This window comes from Saccostrea cucullata, unplaced genomic scaffold (assembly GCF_032062105.1).
Source record: "Saccostrea cucullata isolate Sc308-1 unplaced genomic scaffold, CSIRO_AGI_Scuc_v1 ctg7298, whole genome shotgun sequence".
NCBI lineage: Eukaryota > Metazoa > Mollusca > Bivalvia > Ostreida > Ostreidae > Saccostrea > Saccostrea cuccullata.
Window position 1 is genome coordinate 30,795 of NW_026919945.1, and position 21,631 is coordinate 52,425.

At 33.7% G+C, this 21,631-nt stretch overlaps 1 protein-coding gene across 1 annotated transcript in view; it reads right to left on the bottom strand.

The window, feature by feature from the left end:
- Positions 1 to 21,631, bottom strand: part of LOC134240685 (uncharacterized) — a 39,312-nt gene that overhangs the window by 16,215 nt on the left and 1,466 nt on the right. Inside the window, exons 2-6 of the mRNA XM_062722753.1 lie at positions 18,650 to 18,823; positions 5,366 to 5,824; positions 4,948 to 5,199; positions 3,818 to 4,345; positions 2,478 to 2,575 (exon numbers count right to left, since the gene is read on the bottom strand). Of these exons, the coding sequence (XP_062578737.1) occupies positions 2,478 to 2,575; positions 3,818 to 4,345; positions 4,948 to 5,199; positions 5,366 to 5,824; positions 18,650 to 18,823 (1,511 nt within the window). The remainder of the gene's footprint in view (positions 1 to 2,477; positions 2,576 to 3,817; positions 4,346 to 4,947; positions 5,200 to 5,365; positions 5,825 to 18,649; positions 18,824 to 21,631) is intronic.

Below are 21,631 nucleotides of genomic sequence, written 5' to 3' on the forward strand. Positions count from 1 at the left end.
TATATTTTTTCTTACTAATGAAGCAAGTTATAATTTCGATTATAGTTTTTATATGTATATTGGACCTTCGGTCAAAATAACTCTGTGTGTGGTCAAAAGAATAAAATGTTACTTCTAATTTTATATTTTGACGAATAATGCATGGTTAACAAACAATGACATAGTGGTGCAAAACTTTAAGACAAAGAATAGAACTTCATTAACAAAAATGCACCGTCCTACATAAATGCATATTTTCAGCTTTTTTTTATAATCCACACATATAAACAGATTTAAATGTACACACGGTTGTAAATAAGAACGGGGTTGGGGGTTGGGGATAAGCCCCCCCCCCCCAATAATGAAGTCGATAAATAAACAATGTAATACCGTTATTAAGATAACTTAGCTACTGTATACTTGTGCCCCCTCAATAAAAACTTTCATTTTGGCTTTCCAAGAAAATTGTTTGGTGGTGACTCTAAACTTTTAGTTGTGCCCCCCCCCTCCCCCCACTGAAATTGCTTGCTTCAGGCCTGTTACATATATAAAATAAAAGCAGCCCAAGATAATTTAGTTAAGATCGCCATTTAATACATTATCTAAGAAGATACTGTCTACATGTACCATGAATGCTCGTTCTTTTTCTTTGAAGTTAAATTTTAATAAATTTAAAAAAGAATATCTCTCGCTCTCAACACAATTCTCTTTATAAAGCTCCCCCATGGGGATCCGGGTTAGAATAGGACCTCAGTACCCCCTTGCTTGTCGTAAAAGGCGACTAAATGGGGCGGTCCTTCGGATGAGACCGCATAAACCGAGGCCCCGTGCCACAGCAGGTGTGGCACGATAAAGATCCCTCCCTGCTCAAAGGCCGTAAGTGCCGAGAATAGGCCTAAATTTGCAGCCCTTCACTGGCAATGGTGACGTCTCCATATCAGTGAAATATTCTGGAGAGGGACGTTAAACAGTATACAATCATAATCTTTATAAAGCGCACTACCTATTTATTGATTGCACGGATTTATTTCTTTTTCCAAGCTTTAAAAAGTAACCTTTCCCCCATATGAACAAGGCGCACACTATGAATAGTTTGTATACGTTTGGTGTCTGTGCGTTTAATCACTGACGCATAACAAACGTATTTCCTAATCCGTCTAAAGTATTATGGTGTATTTTCTTCTATTTGTTCACTTTTTTAAAACATTGTGTCATTACAAAAAAATTGACATGCGCAATTTTCAAATACAAAGTGGTTAAAATATTATCCGTTCTATTTTACACATATACTTATTTCTTCCGATTTTAAACTTTTAATGGGTACAATCACTGGTCCCGAGAAAACTATTGAGATACGGGAAGTTAGGGAGAGTTACGTTCGTTCGTAAGATGTCGGTGTTTCTCTATTAGCGGTCGACAGTTACAGCGTCTTTTGCTATTACATATGTACAATAGCGGTTTGTCCGCATAGCTTGCACTACCTGGGGACTCAGTCAATAAGACTTTGTTAACATAAGCCTCCATTTCATTCATATACTAAAGATCTTGTGATTTTTGGCATATTTTCTTTCTTCTGTATTCATTTAAAGTCTCCTAAGGTGTCAGTACAACATCATAATCTACCTAACTGTTCTTAGGTGCGCCGTAACATCATCAATAATCGCAATTTTTCGTGCATTGTGTTTACCACTTTCCCATTTCGAATGCTCGGGAAACTGCAAAAAATTAAGCAAATGCTTTTAAATTTTTATAAAGACGACAAAATTGATTAAGGAATCGCATTCTCATAATTTTTAGCCTAATTTTATGTATTGAAAACTTTTATTACGAATTAATTCTTGCGTATTCTCTAATATAACCTTATTATTTTTACCGTGCGCCGTTGGACCGTACTCTGTGCACAATCAAGCACAATAAAATCTTTATTTTTGTCTATATATTATCAAAAACATAATAGTACACTTAAATATGATGAATAAATTATATTTACTGAAAATTTCAGCTTAGTGCGCCTGATACTTTTCAAGAAAAACGCTTTGTACACGATTTTACGGGACAACCCTCGTATGTTAAATTTTAATACCTCATATTGGCCCCAACCTACCTCCGGGGGGGGGGGGTCATGATTTGAACATATTTGAATCTTCATGAAGAGAAAATGATTCCACATGGGTTTCATTTTCCCTTGCCAAGTGGTTATTTTATAAATATTTTATATTTAGATTTATCGTTCCTCGCCAAATCGTTCTTGAGATTGATTTTAAATGATGCCATTAATTGTTTATTTATTCCCATTTATCTTCCCTTAGAAAAGGGCATGGTCCTTCATAATTCCAGCAGTTCTTGAGAAGATAATGAAAATGTGAAAAATTTTCAAAGACGAAGACTACACAACACTTACGACGACGACAGACAACGAAAAAATTTTTTGATCAAAAAGCTAACTTGCTCCTTCGGCTAAGAGCTAAAAATCTTTTGCAGAAATTAATATCAAATACCTCCTTTGTCTTCTGTTCAGCATGAGTGCCCACCAGTATAACAGGAGCCTTTTCACTGCTGTATTGATGAATGGACTTGGCCCAGAACGTTAAATAGTCTGAATAAAATAAAATCAACAATTATTTGATTACTATATTATTCAGTGTACATTATACAGGGCCCTGCAAGCTTACATTAAACTTCCGGTAGCCTTTATTAAGTTCATGTGTTTAATCACCTCAAAAAGAAAGACAACGTACATCAATTCAGCTTTGAATTTAATTGAGTCATATCACTAAAACTGCATTTTCCCGGGGCCTTAATCTTTTAGATGAAATTATTCAACGTTCTGAAAAAATTCTTTAAGTTGAAATTATCTTTGAAGTTTAGGAAACCTCAGGTATTGAGCAACAATTCCTTAAAATATGAATATGTGTCCTTTTTCAGACTCTACATTATCAATCGCGAAAGACTACAATAATAACCTCAATCTTACAGGCCGACATCATCAAAGTTAGCATTGACCCCAGGGTCACATCGCCCCCCTGAGCAAAAGCTTAGAATAATAGGAAAAATCAGTTTAGTAAAGAAAAGCTTAAATGCATAAATGGTAAAAACCTATCCCATTGAGGGAGAAGAAATTGTTATTTGAACAAAATTGAATTTACACTAAGGGTGTTTACATAATTTTTTGAATTTTTTTTTTTTTTACGGAAGTTTCATATAAATTTCTAACCGTACAAGTTTGGATTTTCACTGTAGCCCTATCCTACCCCTGTGGGTCATTTTAGAATTAACTTGAATTTACAGAAGTTTCATATAAATGTGACCATTCATGGGGTTGCTTTTCTAGAGAGGATTTTGAAAGACTTTGAATTTGTTTAAATTGGCGCAGTGGTTCCTGAGTAGAAGTAGAAATTGTGAAAGGTTTACAGACAGAGAGACGAACACCGGACAAAATGTGATAAAAAAAAACTCGAGCTTCGGCTCAGGTGAAATAAAAAGGATAAAAAAGTGACAATCTAAAACTATATACTTTAAGTAGTGTAAGCCCTAGCCACTTGATTGAAAACATTTGTATTAAAGCGAGGGGGAATAGTAGTTTGTTAACATTTTTTTTTGCATAGCAACAGCAAAGGACATAAATGGTCAAGCACAGCTCAATAATTTTAGGGACACTAGTTCAAAATTGTTCTACAATCCTGGAAATAAAAACATATTGTGCATTTCTTGAGATAAACTAAACTCTGCATCGAAATGTGTGAAAAAACTTATCAAAGAAATTCAACATACTAGTATCTTGTAGTATATCATTTGATTCAATACATACTACACAACTAATAATGTAACTAAAACATACCTTTGTGTGTCCAGCCTTCGTAAACGGAACCTTCCTGGCTACAGACTTCTTTTCCAACCTTCTCATCAAATTTCTTTTCCATATTCAGCACCAGAATGAAGAATGCCCGTGGACTCAGAAATATTTGGTGTGATGCATAATATGAACACTGTCCCGCAAAGTCCACCATGGTAATTTTTTTCTCTGGATCATCCAAAACATTCTTGGACACTCGTAAAATTCCTGATATTTCTGATTTCTCTTGTCTGCTGTCTTCAACCATTTCCTTCTCTTTTTCCACAAAGGCAGCAGCTTCATTCCCTTTAAGTGATTCAGAATCTGAATCCAAGCTCTTATGTGTAATTTCTTCATCACTGACCGATTCTTGTTCGTTTGCTATACTGGCTACATCCATCTGATCCACTGTCTCTTTGATGTCTAACCTTAACAAGTCACCAGATAATTTTGCATGCTGATTTGAAAAAGTCTTTTGTTCGCTTGATTCATCAATTTTAACTTTAAAGCGTTGTTTTTCGTTTGACGTGTTTACTGCAAAAGAAAAAAAAGCATCATAAGAATTTTTCAATTTATTCAAGTAAAATCATTTTTTTTAACTCTCTGATAAAAAAATGCATTTTATGTTATTTTTTTCGCTTAAGCCAGGATACAGAGTAGCTTATATTATATGGAAAGGGGGTATCTTGTATTTTTCATTTACTATATATTGTATAATCGTGTACCATTGAAATGCTAAAAAGCAGTGAACACTACACCCTGGTATTGTTGAGTTACAAAACTGAAATTTGATATAGCAACAAATACCAGAGGCACATGAGCTGCATCACTATGTAAGTACTTTGGTTGAAGAAAAGCAGAAATCTGTTCAGCATGAAAAGTTTAAATATATGGTCCCAGGAGAGGCAGGGGTAAGTTTTGAACAACCTTGAATCTACACTACCTTGAGCAGTTATTTTACCGATCATGGCTTGATTTAATACTATTAGGATGCTTTCAAATTAATAAGACTAATTATTACTATTCTGTTGTTGACAAGAATCTTATTAGATACCTTTTTATACAAACCTGATTAACTCTACTAATTCTAGAGAATAATTAAAATCAAATGCCCGGAAATCATTAACACGCCATACCTCGGACTGTGGTGTCTGTCACATCAAAAACGTCAGACTGTACGTCAATGCCCCTGGTCGATGTTGAATTCTTCAGAATTTCTTTCAGGTCGATGCCTTTCAATCTTTCTAGTAGAGTTGACTTCCCACTACCTGCACACCCAATGATCATCCCAGAGGCGTGGTACATGGTCGTCTCCCCTTTCTTCAGATTGCCCAAGAAATTCCTCACAGACTCATCTCCTCTCATTATAATCTGTACTGGTATGCCAACTATAATCAAGAAAAAATTTCTTACAAGACTGTAGCTCTGACACTGAACTTTATATTGTGAAAGTAGAAGTCAACAAGCTTTAAGCTAAGCTGAACTCAAAATCATTTACACCAATATGGTGAAAAGACCTTAAATGTTATGTAAAAGCAACTAATAGAAACATACGCTTGGTATACACTAATTCATGTATTGATTGGTCCATCATCGTTACATGTGTGAACATGTCTTCTCCAAGTCTTTCTATCAGCTGTTCTGTTTGATTTGGCAATAACCAACAGCAAACTTCTTCCTCAGTCTCTTTTCTCAGATAATTTGATGATCTGCAGTATTTTGCAATGCTTTCTTTTTCTGCCCAATCCAGAAACATTTTAACAAATTTTTGATCGTTGGCAAATCTAAGAAAGCTGGTGTCTCTAAAGAATTGACGGGAAAATTCGACAATCACACTATCGTGTTTGAGTATTGGTTTGTACTTCTTTAAGCTGCTAAGATTAGGCGGCTTCTTAATCTTCTTAAATTTGAAAACTTTGGCAACAGCATTATACTTATGTATCCAGTCGTCGGCTTCCAGATTTATTTTGTATGAAGGGCAGAGCAGAAGGCACATCAAAAATGCGTCTCCATCTACAAATAAACAAAAGGTTCATGTACCACAACACTCACCATAGTTTTTATTTTGGATTAGAGAAAAAGCAGCAGAAATTAGTGAAGAGCTGAAAAGTTTAAATATACACGTGGTCCAAACCTATCTCTCCAAGGAAAAGGGGTTAAGTTGCCTCTATACCAACTTAGAATGTTTCCATATTTCTTTGACTAATCAGGGTTTAAGTAGACTTTTATATTTTCACGATCTTTTTATAATCTTTTACTGTTGTTCTGCCCAACCCCCAGGGTGCAGCTGGATATTTAACAAATTTGAATTTATTATCAATATTACAAATTATGGCCTTGCTTTTTATAAATTCAATACTTTATTGTGGCCAGGCCCTATAATGATTCAGAGGTGAAGTACACGTCCAGAACGTACTGGCCTTTCAATTATTATTTCAACTTGCTCAAATGATACAAATCACTTGATATCGGTTTATACGAGGGTTGTCCCGTAAAATCGTGGACAAAGCGTTTTTTTTTTCGAAAAATAATGGAAAAAAAAGCTCAAATTTTCATGAATGTTTATGTAACATATTTAAGTTAATTAAAATGTTTTGGATAAAATATACACAAAAATATAGTTCATTTTATTGTTTTAATGTGCAAAGGGTAAGGTCTTCACTATACCTGGCCAAAAAAAAGATTTTATAAGAGAATTGAAAACTACTATTTGAAAGAAAACTCTCCTTAAATGTTGTTTAGGGTTAAAATTTTCAATGCATTTGGTCAATTTTTGATAAATTTCAACATATGCACTTCACTGAAATGGGAAAGTGGTAAACACAACACACGAAAAATGGTGACGTTTGGTGACGTTAAGGCGCACCGAAGATCATTTACTTCGCTATGATTTAACGGTGTAATAACGTGTATAAAACTTTAAATGAATACAAAGAACAAAATCGCCCAAAAATTGTCAAATCTTTAGTATATAAATGAAATGGGAGTTTTCTGAGTAAAGTCTTTCTTGATCAGTAATGGCACAAGACATACAAAAAAAACTACAATTGTAAAGGCTATAAAGACGCTGTCAATGTTGACCGCGTCAATATTTGTCTATTAGTTGAATGATGTTGCTAAAAATATTGTCCGTATCTTACTAATAAATCATCAGGAGTCGTACATTTGTGCCAAATTGGTTCCTCAATTGTTTATGAAGACTTAAATATGTGCTTCAATGAAATTTCGAAATTGAGTTGGACTTATCCAACTTTATTCTTAGTGCAAAGATGAAATTTTGAGTTTACTTGACCCTATTTTAGGCACTTTGACGTTGATCATCCTGCGCCGTAAGGCGATACAATTCATAATATTAAATCTCTTAATTCGTTTATTTATTTATATATCTATTTGAAATTTGCTACATTTATTCAGAAAATATGTACTAAGAAGTAGTGAAAATTTCAGAACGCAGCGATGACTATTATTCATGCGAGACAACTTGTCCACGATTATACGGGACAACCCTCAGGTATGTCAATTTCTCAAAATATATAGTCATAATCAATATAATTGTTTCATACATGTAGATAATACATTAAAAAGTCAAATATCATTCATTGTTTTGGTAACACATTGTGAAAAACAATCAACAATTTGCGGATATGTTTATTGTTCATTTGGTATCGTTATGTACACAAAAGCGTTGGCCAAAAGAAGAAGAGTGTCTTCACTATACCTGGAATAACTGATCAAAATAAATTGAAAACTACTGTATTCAAGATTTATAACTCTCCTTGACTGTTGTTATGAAGAATAAAATACAGGACGATCAAGAGCATTGAATCACTCTTTTGATAAATTCTACAACATATCACTTCACTTCAATGTAATGCTGCATATTAAAATAACACTTTAAAATTAAAAAGTAGGCTTTCATAACCTACATTTTGGTTAAAACACTTTGAGAACCCAAAATGCTTCAACTGACAAAGTTGAATGAGCCCATTACTAGATATATCCATGAAATTCCCAAAAGTAGATCACCGTGACCTACGTTTTAGACAAGACACTCCAAGACCTTTAAATGCATCAACTAATAAAATTTGTTGATTTTCAGTTTCTGATTATTTGAAATATTTAGATATTGCCTTGAAATCCCAAAAGTAGTTCACTATGACCTACTTTCTAGTTGGCATATTCTGACGATTCAAAATACATCAACTAACAAGGTTTGATTATTCAAAGCCAATTACTAATTCAAACCGTAAAATTTCAAATAAGGTCATGGTAACCTACTGTGTGTACTTAAAAAGCGGGCTTTATATTTCATCGTCTTTGGCGTGGATATTGTTGTGCTATTTCACGAATACCACTAAGAAATCATATATCATAAATACATATATTAATTCCATATACAGCTGCAAAGTGATAGCGCAATTTCATGATATACGCCAACAACTCAAAAATACTCATGGTGATTGTGCTAAATCTAAATATGCCAAATTTAATGATATAGATAAACTTTGAAAAGTATGTCAGATACTTTTCATTTGACACACTATGAGAACCCAAAATGCATCAACTTACAAAGCAAAACAATTTCAAATGTAGGTAATGGTGTCCTATTTTTCAGTTCATGGAGATCATGATTTCAACAACTACACTACTTAATGATGATTTCAAATCTGTTTCAATTTTTCTGACCCAATGGTTTTTGAGAAGATTTTCTAAGATTTTTCCTATATATTTTAATGTAAACCTTGGATTCCCTGTGATGGTTTCAGCCTACCCTGGGGGTTACGTTTTGAACAATTTAGAATCACACTACCCAAAGATGTTTTTATATAAGTTTGAGCTTTTGTGGTGCAGTTTTTCTGAAGAAGAAGATTAAAGATTTTACTTTTATTATTTCATTGCAAAACTCTGATTCCCTATTATGGCCCGACCCTACGTCCAGAGAGTCAAGATTTGAACAATTTAGAATCTACACTACCCCAGGATGCTATTATATAAGTTTCAGTTTTTCTGGCCCTGTGATTTTTGAGAAGATTTTTAATGACCTGGTCTCATTTTTACTTTTCTTGATTATATGCCCTTGTAAGGAGGGACCTTTATTTTTGATAAAACTCCCCTTTGCCCAAATATGATTTGTATCCACCGAATTGGTAAAAATGAGGTCAGTGATTCTTTGAGAAGAAATTGAAAATGTGAAAAGTTTACAGACGAACGGAAACACAGACGTACAACAGACAACACGTGATGAGAAAAGCTCACTTGAGCAAAAATGATTACTCACACTGCACAAATGGTAATAGCATTCTAGGCTCTTTGAGGCTTTGGCATAGAAAAGCTAATAATGTCATGTTTTTTGTGTGTGCATTACTGTGATTCTTCTATAAATATATATGTTTCTACTATTAAATGCAGTAATTAATTCTTTTTACTTAGCATGAAGAATAGCGACAAAGTATAAAAATTGAATTAGGCAAGAAGAGGCCCAAGGACCCTGAATCGCTGATAATCTGCCACTTCTATTTGAAACATTTAAGTATGATGTATATTTAGATATAGTATTGAAATTCCAAAGGTAGGTCATCATGACCTACAATTTTGATGAATCACTCTGAGAACCCAAGATGATTTTAATTAGTACCTGAGAGTAGGTCATGGTGACCTACTTATCACTTTTCATTTGCAGAGGACCCAAGATGCAACAACTAAGTTTGGTGGTTCTAAGCCAATTGATACCTAATATATTTTCAAAACTATAATCTAAAATTTCAAAAGTACTGAAGAATCATCATTGTGACCTACAATTTTCGAAGGCTTTTGGGTAACCCTGATGCACGAATTTACAAAGAACGTATATACGAACATGTTTTTATTATTTGTTAAAATGATTCATAATTTAAGTGACATCACGGCTGTAATATGTCGGTGCAAGCTCGCCGTACGTTTTTAGTAACTTGAAAAACCAACATTGACGAAACCCTTCTGTGATGAACTTTTAAGAAAAAATAAACGAAATAGAAATGTTACAGCCATAATAAAATAACGTCCCCACGAACCAGGAAATTTTTGGCTACCCACAAGTATTGCATTGACCCGGGGCCTTCTACAATAAAAATGATTCCACAGTAGGTCACAGTGACCTACTTTTCAGAAGACATACTTTAAGGACGCAAGATGCATGAATTGACAAAGATTGATGATTCTAAGCCAACCACATGTAGTACATGAAATATTCACTTAAAGACAAAAATTTTAAACTAATGGACGATCATGACAATATTTTTATCAATTGTCGTTTCAGGGATGCAAAATGGACATCTGACAAATTGTGAAATGATTTTTAGCCAAACAGTGATTAAAAATTTAAATACAGCCATAAAATTTTAAAAGTAAGTCACGGTGATCGACCTACTATGAGAACCCAAAATACATCAGCTGATAAATTGTGATGATTCTTAGCCGAAAAGTACCATAAATATTTAAATATAGCCATAAAACTTCAAAAGTAGGCAATGGTGACCTACTTTTCAGTTGATAATTTTCAAGGACCCAAGATGCATCAACTTACGTGTACAAAGTTTTATGATCATAGGCTTTAAAATGTCCAAATTATGCCTCTAAAACAATTTGAAATTGAATGAATGACAACCCAGTCGTGTAGAATTTCGTGTAAAAATTATCGTTATTGTAACGTACGAGATCGTGTGTGTATCAAACAAAATCGTTTGCGTTTTTAATCGTGCGTGATCGTGCGTTAAAAAAACGTGTAGATTTCGTTTTGTAAACTTTTATCGGAATGTTGTTCGTAAAACAAGCTTTTTATTGAAATAAAATAAATAAAGCGCGATTTAATAATTGAAAGCAGAACGAACTAATTACCGATTAGTAATAATTAATATAGTAAGTCGTACAATATTGTGTTCTCACCAAGTAAAGCATGAAGTTTTGTGATAAACGGTACTTAGTTAAACAGTGTTTAACGATTTTCTTTTCTTATTATGGTCATAATATTTTTTTGAATCAATACATCGAAATTAATTTTTAAAAAATTTTTTTTACAAATAGTTATATAAACATGTACCATCATGATTTTTTTAGCAATGTTTATAACTCGTGCTTACTGTTATTTATTTTCAAAATTTCTCTACATAAACGATTTGAAAAAAAGTTTCGGATTTTAGAGAAATAATGGAAAAATGGATAATTTTTAATTTAATTCATTTTCATTCCATTTTTACCGTCCCTCTGAATATTATGATATCTTATTCAATCAAAACTCTCTGAATATTATATTTAACTCAATCAAAACTTACAGACAAGTTACATGTACATCTGATGATCATAATGATATCACGAAGAAAAATCAGCATTAAGTTACGGAAATAACTATTTTTTATCTAAAATGATTAAAAAGTCTTACAAGTGCGGTTCCAGAAATTTCCATTAATATATACTTTTTTTCAAAGTCGATTAAATAATATCAACAATAGGCCCATGGGCCTTAAAGGTCACCTGAGCATAATGCAAAGGACTTTGGTTCATGTTTTTAACTAGACGTCATGGCATTCACAATTTTGAAAGAGGCACCATTGCTAATCATATATACACTTAGCATGTTTTTTGGTTAATTTATACCCATAGACATAGTTGGGGAACAAAAAAATGCATTTCAACTAGAGATGTCAAATCGGTCAATATTTGATAATGGGTTACTCGGACGTTTTTCCGATCGAGTACCCGGGTACTCGGTAAAATTGTAAATACATGTACAAGTCTGTTAGTTTTCTTAAACTCAGTTAAGCTGTGTTAAACCCCAATGTTGTTTTTATTAAGTTTTTAGTGCATGTTTAAAAACATCGAGTCCAAAGAAAATGATTTATTGTACTTAATTTATTTATTTAAAAAAATACACACACACAAAAGACAACAATTTAATACACCAATAATTACAAATGATTCACATTTTTTGTTTGGGAAAACGCTTTAATCAATCTGATACGCCTCTATGTAATGATCACACTGACGAAACAGAAGGAATTGTATTATTATTGTATACCCTATATTCCCTAAATTTACTCCGCCTGAAATATTTTTTTCAATCTTCAATTACTAGTACATATATAACCAAAATATATCTTTGCATTTTTAAGTCGATAGCGGCATACCTACGCATGTCAGATTTCGGTACCATTTACCAAATAATTCTAAATAATTTAAAGATAACCGAACAGACTTAAACGATCGTGAATGAAAACAAATCATTGAAGACATCCAAAATTAAAGACCTCAAAAGGTGACAAATAAAGAACTTCGGTCACTGTATATACACAGTCACTGGCGATAACACAATTACAGGTGTAGGCGACGGCACTTTAATTATTGTATGCACAGTTAAGTTAATATTTGATAAGTTTTTTTTGATAAATATTTGTACTTTGAAATAAGAAAAAAAATACACATTCCTAATTTCTACAAATCAGTAATATTCAGCATTAATCAGTATAGTGACACTACCACACATGAACTCCTGACCCTTGGTCCATACATTTCACAATTTTGGAAAAGGCACCCTAGCTTATCAAAAATATTTGATTAATACAAGGAGAAGTTTTCAATCAATTAATTCATTTTTAGTATATTAGTAGAGCCCCCCCACCCTATGGTACCCCTGACCCAGGGGCGTTGAAATTCACAATTCAAGAAGAATGGCCCTTGCTCATCGTAGCTATATAGGTAGTTCATCCGCTGAATACCCAGGAGCAGAGAAGAAGATCTTCAAACAATTTCTGCATTTTCTCTATACAACCAATAGAGCCCCTTACCCTGGGGTCATAAAATTCTCAAAGGTATTTTTCCACATCGTAACTATGTACTTAGTTGGTTTATTTGATAACCAGAAACAGGAATTTTTAAAGAAAATAAGCATTTTCACAATATACGAGGGCCATTCAAAAATTACGCGGACTTGTTGCACAGAAGAAATATTTGACGACATAATCGGGCAAAATTTCACAAATAATATAAAAGAATCTTTACTTATATGGTCTTCAAAATTTCATATCAAAATGTTGTAAATTGGTATTAAATTTGAGTGATTTTACAGGACATACCATTAAGTCACGGCGCAGCAATCTTTGACATCACAAGCATTATAAAAAAATATGTGATTGAGCTTTCATTTTCTCAACATTTTCCCTTGAGTACCTGGTATAGTTTGAGCCTATCTACTCAAATCAAAACACCATTTCTTGTCAAGCTTAAAATCTATTAAACAAGTAAAGAATATTCTTTTTTTTGTTTTAAAACCAAAAACACTTATGAGATATAATATTGGTTCTCAATCACGTTCTTTACAGTCCGGATAAAATTAACTTTTCGTCTATATCTTCTTAATACGAGCCCTGTCTAACTGTCTAAAATTTCAATTTGCTATTTGTGGGCATAAAATGTCACAAGAGGCCTAGTTTACTACATGTTTTATTATCATATTTTGGATACTTATGTTATTTGTTGAATAGCATTACACATATTTTAACAAAAGTGTGGTGTGCCGCAATTCAGGAGACGTCATTTTCACAAACGTTTTTATGGGAATTCTGCATCAGAGAAAAATCACTATATTATCTGTTAGTATTTCAAATATCACGTAAGAAATCTAAATACATAACAATAGAACAATTTAAAGGTACATTTGAGGAAATTGTTGAAAAATATCCCGAATTTTAGAAATTCAATGAGTTAAATTTTTGAAAATGCTTTTGCTTCAATTTTTTTGTCGTGCTCCTTACCTCATCCATCAACGATATCAACATACCGATAATTTTAGTAGGATTTTTTTAAAATACAGAGCAATCTTGCCAAAAATTTATTGGAAAATAAGATACATATTTCTGTGAAATTTTATAACTATATGACGTCTGTAAGAGTAAATAATAGCACAGTCCGCGTAATTTTTGAACGGCCCTCGTAATCAATACAGCCCCACTAAAACCCCAGACCCTGGGGCCATGAATTTCACAATTTTGGTAGAGGACTCAATGGTCATTACATTTATGCTAACAGTTTGACTGCTTGATGTCCAAGAGTAAAGAAAAAAAAATTTAAAGATTGCACTAATTTAAGTGGTTTTGGCCCCAACCCTCAGGCCCCAGGGGAGGGGGGCAGGGACCATGAAATTAATAATTTTTATTCCCTTCACCCATAGATGCTTTATGTAAAAATTGGTGGAAATTGGTTGAGTGATTGCAGAGAAGAAGCTGAAAATGTTCAAATGTTAACACACGACGCATGACGAACGACGACGGATGAAAACAGATAGCAATAGGTCACCTGAGTTTACTCAAGTGACGCAATGATTATTTTAAATCAAAAATGCGTTGTGTCTGATTTCGTTTTGAAAATATCCATTCCTAAATATTTTGAACTATTTTGAGTGAAGAAACAGCAATCGTGTAACGTGTAGAATCGTGTGCGTGAAGGATCGTTCGTGTAACAGGTTTAATCATGTGTGTAATGTGATCGTTCATGTAAGTTGTCAACAATAACATTGCAGCCACTGTATGTTGATACATATTGATGAGAGATATTCAACTGCATCAACATTATTTGACCCTGACCTTTCCTTTGACCTTGACCTCACCTTTCCTGATTCTGTGTAAAACTTCTTATGCTGATACATACTGATGTAAGCGATTCAACTGAATCACCATTTTTTTTTACCTTGACCTTTCATTTGACCTTGCCCTCACTTTTATCAAATTGTGTTTAAGTCAGTTTTAAAGAAGTCTTTCAAGATAAATTTAAACTTCATATGTTGATTCATATTGATGAGAGATATTCAACTGCTTCAGCATTTTTGACCTTGACCTCATTTTTCCTTGAGTAGTTTCATGTATCAGCATATGAAGTTTGACACTAATTTAGAGGAATATCAACACTTTAACAAAATGTATTATATGGTCAACTTTGAAGTGACCTTGAGACCACGCCCTTTGCCCAAGAGTGATTCCCAGTGAAAACTTTAATATAAAGCACATCCTCATCCTTTTTTGTAAGTTTGATGATAATCTACCCAGTGGTTATTGGGAAGATTTTAAGCAACAAGTACTTTTGTTTCTATTTTCCTAGTTATCTTCCCTTGTTTAAGGGTCACAACCCTTTTTTTTTGTAAAAAATGGGAGCCCTTGGGCCAATGATATCTTCTGATTTTGTAAGTCTGAACTTTTATTGTGGTCCCTTCCTACCACTGGGGGTCACGATTTAAACAAATCTGTATCTACACTACCTTAGGATGCTTCCATATAAACATGACCAATCATGACTTTGCTGTTCTTGAGAAGAAGATTTTCTCTCTATATTCCTATGTAAAACTTTGATGGTCCATTGTTGCCCCAACTTTCCCCGGGGGTCATGAATAAATTTGAACAACCTGAGAATACTGCCATATAAATATGACCAATCCTGGCTCTGCTGTTTTCAGGAAGAAGATTTTAAAAGATTTTTCCTATATATTCCTTAGTAAAACATTGATCGTCCATTGATGCCCAACCATACAAATGGGGGGTCATAATTTGAATAAATTTGAATCTACACTTCTTTTGAATACTTCCATATATAGAAATAACAAATGATGACTTTGCGGTTCTCCAGAAGAAGACTTTAAAAGATGTTTCCTATGTATTCCTATGTGATGCTCCACCCTACACTGGGGGTCATGATTTGAACAAACTTGAATCTACACTACCTGAGGATACTTCTATATTAAGGAAAGATGATACAAACAATTTTTTTCTTCGAAAAATATTAAATATCATGTCACAAGTTTAGAAAAGTGGATGGTTCTTAGAATTTTTTCTACAAAGATCTGAAATATGAAAAAGACTTGGAAAATATTAGTTATAATTCAATGAAAAAACAAATATAGACAAATCACATTCAATAAAGCTTTACAGGTGAAAATAAATTTCAGAATATGTTATCTTGGCGCTAAAAGTGTAATATAAAGTTACGAAAAATATACCGAGCCAGGTGAATTTAATTAGGAAAAGCTAAATGGTAAAAATCAGCCTATGTGATATTGCCATTTTTTTTTCTTTTGGATCTTCCTCTTAAAATTCACATGGCTTGGTATATTTTTCTAAGGTTTATATTACATTTTTAGCGCCGGGATTACATTTTCTGAAATTTATTTTCACCTGTAAACCTTTACTAAATGTGATTTTTCTATATTCGTTTTTTTATTGAAACGTTAATAGAATTTTCCAAATCTATTTCATTTTCCAGTTCTTTGGAGAAAAAATTCTAAGAACCATCCACTTTTCTAAACTTGTGATATGATATTTAATCTTTTTCAAAGGAAAAAAGTTGTTTGTATCATCTGTCCTTAATGACTAATTATGGCTATACTGTTTTTGAGAAGAAGATTTGAAAGAAAATTTCTAGTATATATTTTAATCTATGTAAAACTTTGATTGTCCAATTTGTGTCCCTGTCCTTTTCCTGGAGGTAACGGTTTGACCAAAATTTGAATCTAGTACACTACCTGAGGATACTTCTGTATAAATGTGACCAATCATGGCATTGCTTTTCTCCAGAAGATTTCTTGAGATTTATCCTATATATCCCTAACTAAAATTTTGATCCACCAGTGTGACCTTACCCTACCCCCAGGCGGTCGTGGGTTTGAGAAAATTTCAATCTACACTTCTATTTAATAAGACCAATCATGGCTTTGCTGTTCTTGAAAACGGAGATTGTTAAAGATTTTCCTTATATATTCCTTTGTAAGACTTTGATGGTTGATTGTAGCCCCTCCCTACCCCAAGAGTGTCGAGAACAGTAAAGTAAATATCACCAATCATGACTTTACTGTTCTCGACAAGAAGATAAAAAAAAATTCCTATATATTCCTATATAAAATTTTGTTTGTCAATTGTGGTCCTGCCCTACCCCTGTGGGTCATGATTTGTAAAAAAAAATTGAATTGACACTACCTGAGGATGTTTTCAAATAAGTTTCATCTTTCCTGGCCCAGTAGTTCTTAAGAAGAAGATTTTTTAAAGATGCCATTAATTTTTCACTAATTTTTAATGATTCCCCCTTGGAATAGGATGTGACCCTTCATTTAAACAGACTCGAGTCCCTTCACCCAAGGATACTTTGTGGCAAGTTTAGCTGAAATTGGACCAGTGGGTCTTGAGAAGAAGTGGAAAATGTGAAAAGTTTACAGACAGACAGCTAGCTAGACAGACGGACGAGGATGGACAAAAAGTGATCAGAAAAGCTCACTTAAACCTTTGGCTCAGGTGAGCTAAAAAAGTATTCTTATTGACGGAACTAATGGGGGTGATAATAACAGTAACAGACAGATTTATACTCCAAATGGTGTGGTTTTACATAACGAGGAGAAAAGAACTTCAAATTTAGTGGCATGTGGGGGTGGCGTTGTAACATGGGGGCGGGGGGTATAACGAAGGGACACTTCATGTACTTTCCTGTTCAAATTAAAAAGTGGGTGAAATGTTATAATAGAGATTGAGTTAAGTCCAACCCATCAGACCCAAGGGGGACAAGGACCATGAAATTCACAATTTTGTTCCTCTTCACCAAAATTTGTTGAAATTTTACAGAAGGTAACAATTTTCAAATATTAGCACGAGATGCACAATGGACATACACAAAGAAAAAACAGATAGCTATAATTAACATAACTCAAGTGACCTAATAATTAAGTTACGAAATGGTACTAAACTCTCAACAAGAGGCCCATGGGTCACATCACTCACCTGAGCACTTTTGCTAGTTCAGTATTGTATGAGTGGTAGCAACCTATATCCCGATTTGAACTTGAATCTACACTGAGTTCGTTACCATATTTCATAGACAAATCATGGCATTAAAGTTTTGAAAAAAAATTCCTATAAGCTTTATCTTCTATTGTGGCCCCCACCTTACCCCTGGGGGTCAAGATTTGAACAAACTTTAATCTACACTACCATATAACTTGACCAATCATGGCTCTGCTGTTTTTAGAAGATTTAAAAAAAAAGATTTTTCCTATGTATTCCTATTTGGAAAATTTGATAGTTATTGTGCCCCCTCCCAATCCCCAGGGGTCATGATTTGAAAAAAAACCTGTGGATGCTCCCACATGATTTTCATTTTTCCTGACCCGGCCAGTGGTTTTGGAGGAAATAGTTTTTCCAATGTAAACTGAAAATGTAATATTTCGATCATCAATTGTGGCCCTACCCTACCCCTGGGGGTCATGATTTAAACAAACTTTAATCTACAATACCTGAAGATGCTTCCATATAAATATGACCAATCAAGGCTTTGCTGTTCTTTAGAAGAATATTTTTAAAGATTTTTCCCGTATTATTTCTATGTAAAACTTTGATTGTCCCTTCTGGCCCCGCCCTACCCCTGGGGGTCATGATTTGAATAAATTTGAGTTAACACTATCTGAAGAGATTTCCACTCAATTTTCAATTTTCCTGGTCCAGTGGTTTTTGAGAAGAAGATTTTGAAAATATGCCACTAAATTTTCGATATATTTAAATCATTTCCCCTGGAATTAGGGCACTTAGTCCTTCAAATGAACAAACTGGAATCCCCTTCACCCAAGAATGCTTTGTGGCAAGTTTAGTTAAAATTGGCCCAGTTGTTCTTTAGAAGTTAAAAATGTGAAAAGCTTACAAACACACAGACAGATGGACAACAGACAAAATGTGATCAGAAAAGCTCACTTGAGCTTTCAGCACAGGTGAGCTAAAAAATGAAGGACACAGTTGATTATTTTTGTCTAGATTTTTCGACTAAAAAACATTCTTCATCATAGCAAACCTTTTCTCTTGTGAATTTCTCTGAATACTTTCTCTACATCTTGAACATCATGTCTCTTATGATCATCAGAGGTCCTGATGCACATCTGACAAAAGGTGACGTCACACGGGATACAGAACTGGGATAACGGACGACTTGGATGTTTCCAGCATTTGAAATCCTCCAGAGGGAGACCTTTTAAAACACGCCAAAAGAGAAAAACTTATAAAACAATATACACAAGATACATATATACAGATACCTAGCATTTCATCATTATCATATATTTACATCAACTGAATATTTCCTTCTTTATTTCTTAAGAAAACCCATTGCGTTCATCACTGCATGAACTACATTAGGCATATCACCTGTACAGATTTCTTGATCAGTGGCCGTTCCATCAATGTAACGTACAAAGACGTTTGCATTATTAACACAATAATTAATATTTTTAATCCTTCTTAAAATGATAATTTAAACAGATATAAATATAAACAATACACGAGGCCCATGGGCCACATCGCTCATCGGAGCCCAGCCCTACCCCCGGGGGTCATGATTTAAACAAACTTGAATCTACATTACCTGAGCATGCTTCCATATAAATATGATGAATTATGGCTTTGTCATTCTTGAGAAGAAGATTTTAAAGAATTTTCCTATATATTTCTATGTTAAACTTTGGTCGGCCATTTTGGCCCCGTCCTACCCGCGGGGGTCATGATTTGAACAAACTTGAATTTAAACTACCTGAGGATGTTTCCCCATAAGTTTCATCTTTCCTGGCACAGTGGTTCTTAGAAAGAAGATTTTTAAAATATGTCACCAAATTTTCATTAATATCCAATTACAGTCAAACTTGTCTTAGCGGCCACCCAAAATCAACGGCCACTCGCGGTCAGCGGCCACTTTCAGTTCCCCCCGACGTTTTTTACGATATATTTTAACTGGAATAAACGGCCACCTGTGTAACGCGGCCAGCGGCCACCCAAATCCTAGCCCAACAGCCTTATGGACACTGTAATAAGCGGCCATTTCGTCACTTGTTGCGATCCTATATCACATCTTTTAAACGAATTGGCTTGGGTAATTATATCCTCGATAGTCAATTTAACCTATTAATGCTATTAAACAAATTGCTTTTAGATACGCAGAAATCTGTTTGTGATTATGAAAAAAAAATATTAGTCGTGTAAGATCAATTTGTAATTATTTTTCAAGATCGCCGATTAAAAAATTAAAAGAATTTAATTACAATTGATACTTTTCTCAAGGTAAAGAAATTCACACCTTTTAGATTGTGATTCCATGTAGAAACCCTAATTGCTACTCTTGTGAAAACAAAGTGCTTCATATGCCATGATTATCTCGTGAATTTCACTATCAAGAGACAATCAATAGGGATTAGTTACGCTCTACTGCACTTGACACCTGTGTTATGGAATGATTTTCAACTGCGTAAATACATCTCTCTGGTCAACTGGTTGATTTTATTTGTGTGTCTGTGTATGTTACATAGAAATTCTTTTATAAAGCTTTATAAACAATAAGATTAATCAGACTTTAAAAACATTAGCAAGTATTTTTTTCTTTATAAAAAAGGATAATAGTCAGCACTGTATGTATTTCTTCAAATGAAAATTAAAAGAATTTTATATTTTAATGTAGCAAAAGCACACTGATGAATGCAAGATTTTCAACTATTATGTAGGAATAGAAACATGCACAAAACCTAAACATCTGGAATTCTTTAATATTCTTTTTAAAAAAGCTTGAATTATTATATATGCACATAAAAAAGCTTTTGTGAAATTGACCAGTTTAATTATGATTAATTAATTTAACTGTAGTGCTTAATGTTGTTTATTTATTGACCGAACGTCCTTTTTGAGGACAAACTGGAATAAGAGGCCACCTGTCTTAAGTGGCCAGTTTCCAGACTTCCCAAAGGTGGCCTCTTAAAACAAGTTTGACTGTATCTCCCCTTGAATGAGGGCCTGGCCCTTCATTTGAACAAACTTGAATTCCTTCACCCAAGGATACTCTGTGGCAAGTTTGGTTGAAATAAGCCCGGTGATTCTTGAAAAGAAGTCGAAAATGTGAAAAGTTTACAGACAGACAGAACAAATTTGATCAGGAAAGCTCACTTGAGCTTTCAGCTCAGGTGAGCTAAAAATGTTTGTCTTTGTTTGTTATTACTGGAATGAACGGTCGCAGCTATTGCAGAAAAAATTTACATAACCCGCGTAATATGTATTAGCATTTCATCAGCTGCATATATAAAAGTAATAACAAACAAAGAAAGCATTTTATTGTTTAAATATTTTCATAATGAACTTTTTCCATTTGAAATCCTCCAGTGGGAGCTCTTTTAACAAGAAAAAATAATATACACAATATACATAGATATATATAGCATTTCATCATTATCATATATTTTCTCAATTTTTCCCTATATTACTCATGTTACTGGTGAGTCTCACATTTTGATTTTATTACTGTACATTTGTCAAGAACAATTTCACATTCTTTCATTTTTCACTATTCAATTAATCTTTAGGTGTCTACTGCAATGTAAATGATTAACTATTTGTTCCACACACACACACACACACACACACACACACACACACACACACACACACACAGAGAGATTCTGAGAAGATGATGCAACTTAGTTATAACCGCTACAATCAATGAACACTATATGTAATATACATGTACGATGTCACCCCAGTACACAGTGTAGATTTACTGAACACCTGCTACAGAAATACACAACATTCCTACACAGAGCTGGGTTAATGTCACTGGTGTTGATATCAAAACTGCCAGTATGTGTTCTGATAGATTGAATTATTTTTGCTTGAATAAAGTATTGAAAGAACTATATCAATATACTGTTTAGTGAAATAAAATGTCCCCCTCCAAACCCCTAATCCCTCCCTATACCTCACACCCCACACTCCATTAAACAGTTGACTATTCTCTAGATTCCAT